The 13955-nt window shown below is 43.0% G+C and overlaps 1 protein-coding gene across 1 annotated transcript in view; it reads right to left on the minus strand.

The window, feature by feature from the left end:
- The window catches only part of LOC120936397 (ephrin type-A receptor 3-like), a gene marked incomplete in the record, with an annotated part of 325284 nt that overhangs the window by 56016 nt on the left and 255313 nt on the right, over positions 1-13955 (minus strand). Inside the window, 1 exon segment of the mRNA XM_040348687.1 lies at positions 2028-2089. Coding sequence (XP_040204621.1) covers positions 2028-2089 — 62 coding nt within the window.

The raw sequence follows: 13955 nt of genomic DNA on the forward strand, positions 1-13955 counted from the left end.
AACTGTACACTTTGAAAGACTGTAGAGAAGAGAATACCACAGTTAAAGTGTAAGTTCACCTTTACAAAAAATCTTTAAGGTGAACTTACATTCCACCCCTCTCCATCCCTCTCAGTCCCACTGAGGTCCAGGACCTGGAGAGATGAGAAGACAGGCTAGGCAGGCCTTGATTGGTCAACCAATTATAATGCCTCCTATACATACCTTTACCAGGTACGTTTAGGAGATTAGGCTGTGGGAATTCAGCGGGACCAGGGAAGGGGGGGTAGCAAGGGGGTCCAGCGCAAGTCCACCTACAGATTTTCTGTAAAGGTGAACTTACCCTTTAAGCAACCTATGTAGGAGGATTTGTTTCATCTCTGTATATCACCTGGGACTAGTCACTTTACTGGGTTTATGAAAGGGTTTACAACCACTAATGCTATATCATGACTGCAATATGATTGGTTATTACTTTGTCTTACATCGTTGGCCTATACTTTGCCTTATTTAATAATCCTACAAAAGAATGGCTAAGTAATGGCTAATGGCTGCATTAAGACATCTGTTATTAAAAAGACAGGTTTTGTTATTTGCTTAATGCCGCGTACACACGATCATTTTTCGGCATTAAAGAAAACTTTGTTTTTCAGCATATCCAAAAAACGAAATTTTTCCAACTCTGTCATTAAAAACGACGTTGCCCAAAGCGCGGTGACGTACAACACGTACAACGGCACTCTAAAGGGGAAGTTCTATTCGCCTTTGGGCTGCTTTAGCTGATTCCTTGTTAGTAAAAGACGATTCGCGCTTTTTTGTCTGTTACAGCGTGATGAATGTGCTTACTCCATTATGAACGGTAGTTTTACCAGAACGAGCGCTCCCATCTCATAACTTGCTTCTGAGCATGTGCGGGTTTAAAACGTAGTTTTAGCCCATTTTTTACTACCCGAAAAACGATATTTTTTTTAAAACGACGTTAAAAAATGCAGCATGTTCGAAAAAAATTGTTTTCGTTTTTTAGAAACTGAAAAACGATGTGCAGCCCACACACGATCATTTTAAATGACGTTTTTAAAAACGACGTTTTTTTTCATGCTGAAAAATGATTGTGTGTACGCTGCATAAGCCTTGGTGTGACCTAGCGCAGGCTTGTTTCTGCACATTCCGTCATATCACGTTTAGGTCATTCCATCTGTTTCAATGGGCTGCCCTACACATGAAAAATTCAGAAAAGAAGCCCCAGATTCTTCCAAAAATGTGCAACACCAAGCTGCATTGGTACTCCGTTGCCATGTGGTTTTCCACACTTGAAAATATGATGCGGTTGCAGATGCTTGGGGGTGTCATTAACAATTAATGGCACTGCCACAAGTCTTGTAAATGGCAGTGCATTTTTCTGTGTTCTGTGTTCAAAGATCTGAACCTAGGCTTAAATGAAATCAATATACTTTGTAACAAATGATTTAACATTATATATATATATATATATATATATATATATATATATATATATATATATATATATATATATATATATATATATATATATACATATATATATACAGTATATATATATAAATAAAGATAAATATCCGCTGGATCGTACACACCAGTGGATCTATCCGCTGAAACCGATCCGCGGATCAATTTCAGCGGATCGATCCTCTCGTGTGTACGGGGCCTTGCAGGATTTCCGACGCGAAAAGTTCCCATCAGAAATCCTGAGGGGAAAGACGAGAACCTGCTTGGTTCAGTCTTTCCCCTACACACGGAGGTTTTTTCCGACAGGAAAACTGCGATGGAGCTTTGGCCGGGAATCCTGGCCGTGTGTATGCTTCATAGGAAAACTGCCAAAAAACACTTGGCAAAAAGATAACTGGTTCTCGGTTTTTGGGCAGTTTTCTCGTCGGAAAAACTGTGAGGGGCCCGGCCAAAAGCTCTCCTCACAGTTTTCCCTTCTGGAAAACTGATCATGTGTACGAGGCTATAGAGTTTAGTACCCATAGACATAACTAAACATCACATAAACTGTATTTGCATCTTACCTTTAGAAAGGAATCTAAGGAACCATTTTCCATGTATTCTGTAATTATCATGACCGGTTTGCCTGTAAAGTATAAGATAAATAATCAAATGTTTGTTACGTTACTGTCTCTGCACCATACAGCATCATTTTCTATCCAGACTAATGGCATCAGTCTAAATGGTTTGGAAGGTAAAGTGGTTACATTTTAAAGTGGTATTAAAGGTTTGGCTTTTAAAAAAACAAAAAACAAACCTGTTATACTTACCTGCTCTGTGCAGTGGTTTTGCACAGAGCAGCCCCGATCCTCTTATTCTTGGGTCCCCCGCCACCCCTTCCCCTTGACCAGTGCCCCCAATAGCAAGATGAGAATCCTGCCCTCCTGAACCTTAGTCACCCCCTTGATGTATTTAAAGGTTTCACCCATGTCTCACCTTTCCCTTCCCTTTTCCTACAGACTGTACATATTAGGTTCCTGAAGTCTCTCTCGATATGTTTTATCCCTCAGACCTTTCACCATTTGTGTTGTCCGTCTTTGGACCCCTTCTACTTTATCAATAAGTGAGATCTCCAGAACTGGATCCAGTATTCTAAATGAGGTCTCACTAAAGATCTATATAGGGGAATCAGAACCTCCTTCCTCCTGCTGGTCCTCTAGTGATGCATCCTAGTACACTGAGGTTTTATTACACAATTTCACCACACTTTGCCTGCATTTTGTAGGATCCTCCCAGTTATGTTGGTTCATACATATGCATGATTGTTTCATACATGATTGCTTCCTGCATGATTGGTTCATACATATTTGAGTCTGTGTGTTCATGATTCTTTGTGACTGTATCATTTAGATTCTTTTATTTGCCAGACACTATTCAGGTGTCAACCAATCTAGTAGATCACTGGACTCTGATGAAGGGGCATGACCCTGAAACGGTGGTATGTATTCAAACAAGAAAGCAGCTTCAAGCCATTGCTCCTCTCCTTCCTGGAATGCTTGTTTGTGGTTTTAATACATGGTTTTCCTACTCTTTGCCAGCATTTTGTTGGATCCCCTATGTTGGTCATGGATGATTGTTTCATGCAAATTTGAGTCTCTGGGCCAGATCCAGAGAGAATTGGATCCGCGCAACGTATCAGAGATACGCTACGCCGCCGTACCTTACCTGGCGGAATTTCGAATCCTCAACGATTTTGCGCCGTAAGTTACGGCGGCGTAGTGTATTTCTGGCGGCGGAATTCAAATCGGCGATCAGGGGGCGGGTTTCATTTAAATGAAGCGCGTCCCCACGCCGAATGAACTGCGCATGCGTCGTCCAGAAATTTCCCGCCGTGCTTTGCGCGAAATGACGTCGCACCGACGTCATTTTTTTTAACTTAGACGTGAGTTACGTCCATCCCTATTCACGGACGACTTACGCAAAAAAGAAAAAATTCAAATTTCGACGCGGGAACGACGGCCATACTTAACATGGCAAGTCTATCTATACGCCGCAAAATACCAGCTTTAACTATACGCCGGAAAAAGCCGACTACAGACGACGTTAGAAAATGCGACAGCCGCGCGTACGTTCGTGGATCGTCGTAAATCGCTAATTTGCATACCCGACGCGGAAAACGACGCAAACTCCACCCAGCGGGTGCCGAAGTATTGCATCTAAGATCCGAAGGCGTACGAAGATGTACACCTGTCGGATCTTACCCAAAAGCCGTCGTATCTTGGTTTGAGGATTCAAACTAAAGATACGACGCGGGAAATCTGCTCTGTGGATCTGGCCCTGTGTGTTCATGATTCTTTGTGATTGTATCATTTGGATTCTTTTATTTGCCGTTTTAATAAACAGTATGATATATGCAATGTGGTGTGCCTGTGTTTTGTGACTTGTGACGAGGAATGTAGCTGTTACTTAACTGTAGCTTTTACTGTAGGTCAGCATAGAGAACTGGAGTGGGAGTGCAGACAACAGCATTATTACTGTCATAAAAAAAGTAATTTAAGGCATTTCTAAGCAACAAAGACACAACTCATAACATGTGAAGGTATACAGGGATAAAAGACGTTAGACTTTATTTGGGCTTTTTTAAGTTAGCCATAAATTTTAGATGGTGTTTGGACATGATCAGAGTTCTAAATGGGTATTTTTGTCTGCTAACTTTTGAGCATGCAAGAGAGTAGCAGGAATGTGGTCACTAAAATACTAAATCATTCATCAGCCCAATAATTGGGTCAGGAGTGTCTGCTGCTAGCAGAGAAGTTATCAAGGGGTGCGATGGGTAGGTTCACTAAAATGTGCTTCCACCTAAGGCCCCTTTCACACTGAGGCGTATTTCAGGCGTTTTAGCGCTAAAAAATAACGCCTGAAATAATCCTGCCCCAGCATTCTCAATGTGAAAACCCGAGGGCTTTTTAGACAGAGGCGATGCGCAGGTGGGGGAAAAAAAAATCTCCTGCAAGCAGCATCTTTGGAGCGGTGAGAGGAGCGGTGTGTATACCGCTCCTTCACCGCTCCTTCCCATTAAAAACAGGGGAACACCACGGCCTCTGCAGAGGCGCATTGCTGGCGTTATTAACCCTTTTTCGGCCACTAGCCGAAGTTAATACCGCCCTGCTAGCGGCCGAATACCACCGCAATTCCGACGGTATAGCGCGGCTAAAAATAGCGGCGCTATACCGCCACTGCACATCCTGCCCCAGTGTGAAAAGGGCCTTAGGCCCCCTTCACACTGAGGCGCTTCTAAACTGCCAGTAAAACACTGAACACCTTTAAAAGAGCTTTTCAGGCGCTTTTGAAGAGCTTTCCATTAATTTCAATGTAGAGGGGCATTTTATCACTGCCCTGCCAGCACACTGCCCCAGTGTGAAAGCATTCATTGATATTAATGAAAAAGGGTTTTCGTGAGATTTTCAGGCGTTCTTTTTTTTTTGCGTGAAAGAGCCTGAAAAGTGCCTCAGTGTCAAAGGGGTCTTACATGCCTTTCATATAGCATTTCCTATGACTGATTTCATAGGGTGCCAATCCATTAATGTCACAATGCCTTCCTGTGTGGACAGTATCTGGTACAAGATAGGACTGCTATCCATAACTCATATAAATCCGTGCCCAGTCAAGCAGATCGACAGGCAAATAGCCATCTAATTTCTATGGGCACTTTAAACACACCTGTGCAACAACCTGAAAATGTCAAAATATACCCAATAGTTCCCTGTGGCTAATGTATAATAACATCTGGACAATAACCTTTCCATAATTGATATCAACCCTACTGTCCGCAAGGTATATGACACTAATGAGGGTTGTGCAATGGCTAGATTTCTTGCACTGAAAGATTCATCTGCATGGACAAAAGCAAGGCAATTGCTAGCTTATAGGTAATGCTGTATGTGCGAAAGTAGCAATACCTGTTAATTGATCAGCCACTTCCCAGCAGCGTCCCGAACAGATGGAAAGATGGCTAATGGTTATGTGCTTTGTGTGAATAACGCTTAAGATTTTAGTAGCACATCAGCTCTGCAGTAAGATGCTTCTTTTAATGATTCCCATCAAGCTGAGGGTCTAATTACTGACATTAGGTTCAGACAATCATTGGGTATAGATTTCCCCCACTAATTGTAAAACAGATACCAAGATAGACACCCTCATTAGTCTGTGCAATCACTGTGCATGATAAAGGTTCATTTACATATCCAATTACCTAACCCTCCATCAAACTGTTAACCTGGATATGTACTTTTACATTTAAAGAATGCTGAAGTTTTACAATTAGCAAACCTTTTAAAGGGAACCTGTAGTGATGTATAGAGACGGCTAGAGTTGACAGTTGTAAATACTAGATCCGTGTCTGCCATAGTGACCTAGTGGCTTCAGGACTTGGCTTGGAACAAGAATAAAACATTGCACTGATGTTCTGATGTTATTTACTAAAGCAAATTGGCTTTTCACTTTGCAAGGGAAGTTGCATTTTTCAAGGGAATGTTTTCCAGAGCTCAGTGAATGTGGGGTAATTTCACGTTGCGAAGAATAGACAATCACGTGCAGGGAAAATAAAAAACACAGCATCTTTATTTGCACGTAATTGGATGATGGATGTTCGGGGGGCTTCACCAAATTCACTAAGCTCTGGAGCAATTTCCCTTGCAAAGTGAACAATCTTATTTGTCTTTAGTAAATCATCGAAGGCTAAAGGAAGTAGACAACTATAGCATTTTTTGAATGAGGAAGGGAAAGGCTGTCCTTGTTTTTCTCACTGCAGTTTTTTTTTAAGACAAGAATGTTGTGATGAAAAGAAGTCATTTATATTTAACCACTTGAGAGCCGCGCTATAGACAAAAGACGTCCACAGCGCGGCTCTCAAGTGCATTACCCGCGTGCGCCGCTGGGGGCGCGCAGCAGGTAAACACCGTGCCCGGCGCATCGCTGAGAACCCGATGTGTGTGCCTGCGGCCGCGATGTCCGCCAGGTACCCGCGATCACATAATACAGGTACTGCCCCTTTTGCATCATCCAGGAGGAAACTGCTTTTCATGTTTTCTGGGAGTGCCCCTTTGCACAGGGCCTGTTGAGGGCCTTGGAACCTGAACTTAAAGACTTTGTACCACAGACTGCTATTACACACTTTGGTGTGTTAAACGGACTCTTCTGTGGAACTCATTCACAGGAGGACATTGACAGTGCCTGGCGGGTGCTGTGTTGCTTTAAGGACGCTTTATGGTATGCCAGAAACCGCCGCGTACACCACCGGCAGAGGATGTCCATCGAGGACTGTCACAGACTGATCTTCAGCCTGCTGAGAGACTATACCTTGATGGATTTTAAGGAGGAAGAGGACGTCTGAAGATTTCCCCTTCCCCCTGACATTGACATTTCTTGACACGTTTTTTTGAACTACTGTTTTCAGGGTAATGCGGCGTCATGCATGATGTGATGTTTCGGGGTTTCACAACTCTGCGCAACACATCAGGCATCATACCGCAGAATGGATGAATGAATGTAATTTAATTGTATGCTTGGAACTGTATTGATATGTAGTGTATTTATGCGCTGCGTCGCAGTACAGAGCAGAATGTACCCTGTTGAAAGTATTTGATTTTTGTATATTTGCTTTGCAAAATCAACTTAAATATTGCCTTTATTGGTAAAAAAGGATAAAACACTACAAGTCACAGCAAAAATAGAACACACAGCTGACGCATTTCGCACTAATGCTTAGTGCTTAGTCATAGCAGTGAAATACGTGAGCAGCGCCCACATATGAAAACGGTGTTCAAACCACACATGTGACTCAAAACATGCAACCTGTAGATTTTTTTAAGCGTCGCCTATGGAGATTTTTAAGAGTAAAAGTTTGTCGCCATTCTACGAGCGGGCGCAATTTTGAAGTGTGACATGTTGAGTATCAATTTAATTTGCGAAACATTATATTTCACAATATAAAAAAAAATTGGGCTAATTTTACTGTTGTCTTATTTTCGAAAAAGTGTATCTTTTCCCAAAAAAGTGCGCTTGTAAGACCACTGCACAAATACGTTGTGACAAAGTATTGCAATGATTGCTATTTTATTCTCTAGGGTATTAGAAAAAAAATGTATAATATTTGGGGGTTCTAAGTAATTTTCTAGCAAAAAACATTTTTTTTACTTGTAAACAACATATCTGAAAAAGAGGCTCGGTCGTTAAGTGGTTAAATGGTACATAAACACTAAATCAATTTTTAGGTATGTTTGATATCATGCCTCACTGTATACAGTTTTATGAAGCAAATTATTTTGAACCTATTGCAAAGTTTCTAACCTGGAGATCCTGCCAGTAAGAGCATTTCCTGTTTCAAACTCACAATGCTAAGTCATTGCCGTGCAATGTTCAGTTGGCTGGTAGGCTGCCTATGAGGTCTATCAGATAGGCAGCCCAACGTCACCTGAAGGAATACACATGGCAGTCTATCAACGCTGCTGCTAGTTGCAAAGCAGTGGTTTAGTGTTGTCAGCCTGCAGCAGTTTCTGACAGGATCCCCAGGTTAGAAGCTTTGTAATGGATTTACAAAAATGATTTGCTTAGGAAAAGTGTACATGGTGAGGCATAATGGCAAACATCCTGAAGCATAGATTTTGTGATTACATTATGGATAGTTATATGCAAACAGTCTTAACAGACCTATCTCTTCAATAACCTACTGTATATTGGAATTTAACTCATCAGAGAAGTAGATGGATTTGGTGTTTAAGCACAAGCACAGAGAATGTATAGTTGCATAGGCGTGCGCAAGGGGTGTGCCAGGTGTGCCTGGGCACACCCTAATCCTGGAGTTGGCAACCCATCAATCATGGGCAGGTGACAGGTAAGCCATGATCCTTACTTGCCGACCCCAAGAACCTAGACAGTATAGGCGACTAGAGTGGAAATGAATGGGCCGATCTGTATTTTCTTCTGCAGCAGCTGAAAGTAGGCTTCTCCTCCTCTTCCTCTCACCGATATTCAGCTGCCACATGAGGAAAATACAGGGGATTGGTACCAATGTATGCCACCCCTCTTGTCCCAGTTCATTTTATTTCTTCTGCCCAGGTCCTTCTGTGTGCTCACCTGCTCCCACCCATTGTTTTAGGATAACGAGTGGGGAAGAGGTCGGTTAATATGTCACAAAGGCATATGTGTTGGAGCTTTGAGGGGCACACCCTAATACAATGGGCTGCACACACCGATGTATAGTTGTAAATATATTTTATTTATACATTTACTGTGTACAGGATTAACAAATAATATTTTTACATTACATTTTTTATTTCTTTGAGTCAGGTAAATAAAGGGCGTTTCTTAGCCTGACTTTCACATATTTACCATACTGTCCTTTGCTGTATTGCTGAAAATAAAACGTTGTTTACAGAGCTGAATGGATGAAGCTCAAATTACACAAAGGTGTCCCTCCCTGTTCTGTACAAGTCGCTATTGAGTTTAAAGCGGAGCTCCTCCCTAAAGTTGAACTTCCGCTCATCATGCGATGCCACAATTGGCACCTTTGGGGGGGGGGGGACAGGATACCTGTCTTTGACAGGTATCCTTTCCCACTCCCGGGAGTCCGGCCACGACACAGCAGTGACGTCACCACGGGCTCCCTCCTCCTCCTCCCCTGGCCGGGGGAGAGATGAGCGGGGGCCTCACACAAATGCGCAGTAGGGTTCCCAGCGTGAAGCCGAAAGGCTACCCTGCCGGGTTCCCTTACCCGCAATGCCGGCTGCAGCACCCGACAGCTGCTGGAAACATCGGCTGCGGTGCCGACATCGAGGGACAGCAGGACAGGTAAGTGTCCATTTATTAAAAGCCAGCAGCTGCAGTATGTGTAGCTGCTGGCTTTTATTTTTATTTTTTGGACCTCTGCTTTAGGTTAGAGAGATGCAGCCACAAAGGGAGAAGCTACTGTTGCGATTCGATTCGATTCCAGTGTGGTGCAAATGCGATGTGATTTCATCCATACAGTTTGTATGGCTGAATTCTCATCGCACAGACATCGCAAATAATCTGCACAACAATGCGGTGCAAATCACAAGCAATGTATGTGATCGTACAAGTCTGAACCCAGCTTTTTCTCCAATATTCATCTACAGTTTACCCACTTCAATACTGGGCACTAACCCCCCCCCCCCTCCCTTCCTGCCCAGAACAATTTTAGGCTTTCAGTGCGGTCATACAACACTGTACCCAAACTACATTTTTTATAATTTTCTTCCCACAAATAGAGCTTTCTTTTGGTGGTAATTTATAACCTCTTTATTTTTTATTTTTTGCTAAACAAACTAAAAATATTTTTTTCTTTATGTCTGTTATAAAATGTTGTTTCTCCTTCACTGACAGGCACTGATGAGGTTGCACTGATATGTAGAATTGATGAGCACTGATAGACGGAACTGATATGCAGCACTGATGGGCACCGATAGGCTACACTGATATGCAGCACTGATAGGAGGCACTGATGGGCACTGATAGGTGGCACTGATAGGCGGCACTGATGGGCACTGATAAATGGCACTAGATAGGCAGCACTGATGAGAAACTACTGACAGGCATTACTGATTGGCATCTTAAGGGTAGTGACAGGCGTTACTGATGGGGCACAGACTGGCAGCTGATGGGCACTTCTCATGGGGCTGCGCTGATAATCAATGTGCTGATTATCAGACCCCCCCTCTGACAGGGAGAGCCGCCGATCGTCTCTCCCTGTCAGCACAAACCAAGGAAAGCCATTTACCGTAACTTCCTGGTTCACGCTGTGATTCGTTGCAGTTGATCATGTGGTAAGGAGCCTCTGTCTGAGGCTCCTTACCACGATCGGAGATGCGTTGTATGAGAGTGACACACAGCACCACCAATGGCCGGGCTGCGTGCCCCCACAAGCGCATGCCGGCATGTTATCCTGAAAGACGTCATATGAAGTCCAGTCAGGATAATAGAACCACGGCCCGGCCATCATTCTGCTATAAGCCGGGCGGGAAGTGGGTAAAGTAGGGGTCTCAAACTGGCGGCCCTCCAGCTGTTGTAAAACTACAAGTCCCATCATGCCTCTGCCTGTGGGAGTCATGCTTGCAACTGTCAGTTTGCAATGCCTAATGAGACTTGTAGTTTTGCAACAGCTGAAACGCCGCCAGTTTGAGACCCCTGCTTGAAGGGTTGCGTTAGGGTGAAGGCTAACTGTTAAGGTTCATGATATATGGTAATTTAAAGGGTTTGGTTAAGTGTTAGATTTTGGCAGACGGTTAGTAATAAACAGGGGCAAGCTGATCCATGGACTTATCTTTAAATTCTTGCATAGTCTCCATAAATTAGGGACAGCCGATAACATTAAAAAGCATAAGAGGAATTTCATATGGCAGCGCTGTAATTTTCTCACTTGCAGACTGTGCTCTGAAAGTGTGTTATAAGATAATTTCAGTCATTGCCGGCTCGTAATGAATTTTTACACTTACAGGAAAGATTAGCCATTTTATGACATGATGCAGTAACATTTTTTTAACTTCTAACAAAGACATTAGATTCCTAATCCATAAAAAAATAGGAAATTGACAACATTATTCACAATATACTGTACATAAACATTGGAACAGACATCACTTGGAATGCCGTTAAATCACATTGTATATTCACAACCCTTTTAAATTTGTTTACAATATTTAAAGTGGATGTAAACCCACTCTCATCCTTTCTAAACTACTGCCATAGTGCTGATCTAGAAGGATATACATGCCTCATGCATGTATCCTTACCTGTCAAATGTCTCCCCTCTGTCTGTTATAAGAACTGAAAAACTGCAGATTCTGTGGGTGGGTCTGTTGTCTGGAGCTCAGTTGACATGCATTTTCTCCTGTGTATTACTTACACTAAATTCTGTTATGATCACTAACATTCAGTCAAAATCCAGAAAAATAACCACATGACTTCAGAAAAATAGTGGGGGTGGAAATTAAAAAAATAATGCCTGTCTCAGGCTAGTTCATGAGATATGTAAATAACCTGTCATTCACAGCAAGGGGGAAGAACGGACAAAGTTTCTCCTGTTTGTCTGTTTATCTTACTGAAAAATAAAATAGGATTGCTCAGAGCTGGGTTAACTCTTTGTGGCAAGACTGGGCACAGATGATAGGAAATCTTATACTCTACATTGTGACAGCAAAAAAATAAATAAATTCAGGTTTACATCCACTTTAAAGTCCTGCTAAAAAACACTGGGCTGGATTCAGGTAGTTCTGCGCATTTTTACGGCGGTGCAGCGTATCGTATTTACGCTACGCCGCCGTAAGTCAGAGAGGCAAGTGCTGTATTCACAAACTTGCCTCCTAAGTTACGGCGGCGTAGCGTAAATGGGGCCGGCGTAAGCGCGCCTAATTCAAATGAGGATGAGGGGCGTGTTTTATGTTAATTATTGGTGACCCGACGTGATTGATGTTTTTCCTGAACGGCGCATTGGTTTTGATGTGAACGTAAATTATGTCCAGCCCCATTCACGGACGAGTTACGCAAACAGCGTAAAATTTTCAGATTTCGACGCAGGAACGACGGCCATACTTAACATTGGCTACGCCACCTAGGGGGCAGCTTTATCTTTACGCGGCGTATCTCTTACGAAAATGGCGTATCTTTACTGCGACGGGCAAGCGTACGTTCGTGAATCGGCGTATGTAGTCATTTACATATTCTACGCCGAAAACAACGGAAGCGACACCTAGCGGCCAGCGGAAAAATTACACCCTAAGATACGACGGCGCAGGCCATCGTATCTTAGCTAGGTTTAAGTAAATCTCAGTTTGAGCATACACTTAAACTTAAGACGGGCTTAGATTCCGAGTTACGTCGTCGTATCTACTGATACGCCGGCGTAACTCTTTATGAATCCGGCCCCTTGTTTTTTTTTTGCTTTTTTTACATAAGTAATAGCTCTCTAAAAGTGCAAACTGCCAGACTACATTTCAGAAAAAGTAATAATTGACTGTTTCTGAGGCCCTGTACACACGGGTAAGAATCTCGTCAGGAAAAAAACGTTTTCCCTGAAGAGTTTCTTGGCAAGAATCTCTTGCCGCCCTAGTGTACAGACTCTTGTTTCAAAAGAACTGCGGTTTTCTTGAAAGGAAAGAACGCAGTGATCACATTCGATGCTGTCGCCGCCATCTTGCTTCACCCTACCTATGCCGTGGAAGCTACCGCGCATGCGTCAAATTTATTTCAAGCATGCGCGGGTTTCCACGGCGACAGGTAAGTATACACACTCTCGGGTTTCTCGTCGGGAAACAGGCCGAGATTCTGGCGAGATTTCCTGCCTTGTACACACGAATGGTAATCTTGGCAAGAAGCAGTTTTCTTGCTGTTTTTAGCAGAGAAAACCAGTTGTGTGTACGAGGCTTGATAGTTATATATTTCTTTCAAGCTGCCTCTGGCCTCTTAGTAAAGACTGTTGGGCTAAGTAGGGGGGCTTCATCATTTTACTTTTATGTAAGCTGTCGTAAGAACTTTTCAGAAGTGTTTTTTTTTTTAGCAGTTTGATCCCAGCTAGCCAAATTCATTTGGAGAAGAAGCCAGTTGATGGCAGGAATCAGACGTGACAACGCTGCCAAGCACGTCTATGCTTTGTGTCCTTAGCCGTCCAAGCAGGCAGTGGCTGGAAGAGTGACAACACTGAAGTAATTTTACTTGGCAGCTTAAAGTGTTGCCACACAATCAAAAGAAATGTATTTTAAAATGAATTTATTGAAAGCATTAATGGGTAATTAAAGTGTATCACTGGGGCATTTTGAAAAACCGAGAGGGAGGCAATAATGCTGATTAAAGTTTGTATCACATTTGCATTTCTATGCTTTGCCCACTGATTCATTTCCAGAGAAACATGTCACAAGTATGAGAAAATGAATAGTATAATATATAAAATTACCAAAAACTTAGACCCAGATTCTCAAAGGGCTTAGGACGGCGCAACGTCATGTACGCCGTCGTAAGTCCTAATCTGGGCCGTCGTATCTATGCGACTGATTCTTAGAATCAGTTACGCATAGATATCCATTAGATCCGACAGGCGTAAGGCTCTTACGCCGTCGTATCTTAACTGCAATTTTTTTTTTGCCCGCTAGGTGGCGCTTCGGTCGTTTTCCCTGTTGAGTATGCAAATTAGCTAGATACGCGAATTCCCGAACGTACGCGCGGCCGACGCAGTAACGTTACAACGTTTACGTTAGGCTTTTCCCGGCGTAAAGTTGCCCCTGCTATATGAGGCGCAACCAATGTTAAGTATGGCCGTCGTTCCCGCGTCGAAATTTGAAAAGTTACGTCGTTTGCGTAAGTCGTCCGTGAATGGGGCTGGATGCCATTTACGTTCACGTCAAAAACATTGACGTCCTTGCGACATCATTTGGAGCAATGCACCCTGGGATTTTTTACGGACGGCCCATGCGGCGTTTGTTCGCGTGATTTCGCCGCGTGATTTA

Source organism: Rana temporaria, chromosome 4, assembly GCF_905171775.1.
Source record: "Rana temporaria chromosome 4, aRanTem1.1, whole genome shotgun sequence".
Classification (NCBI taxonomy): domain Eukaryota; kingdom Metazoa; phylum Chordata; class Amphibia; order Anura; family Ranidae; genus Rana; species Rana temporaria.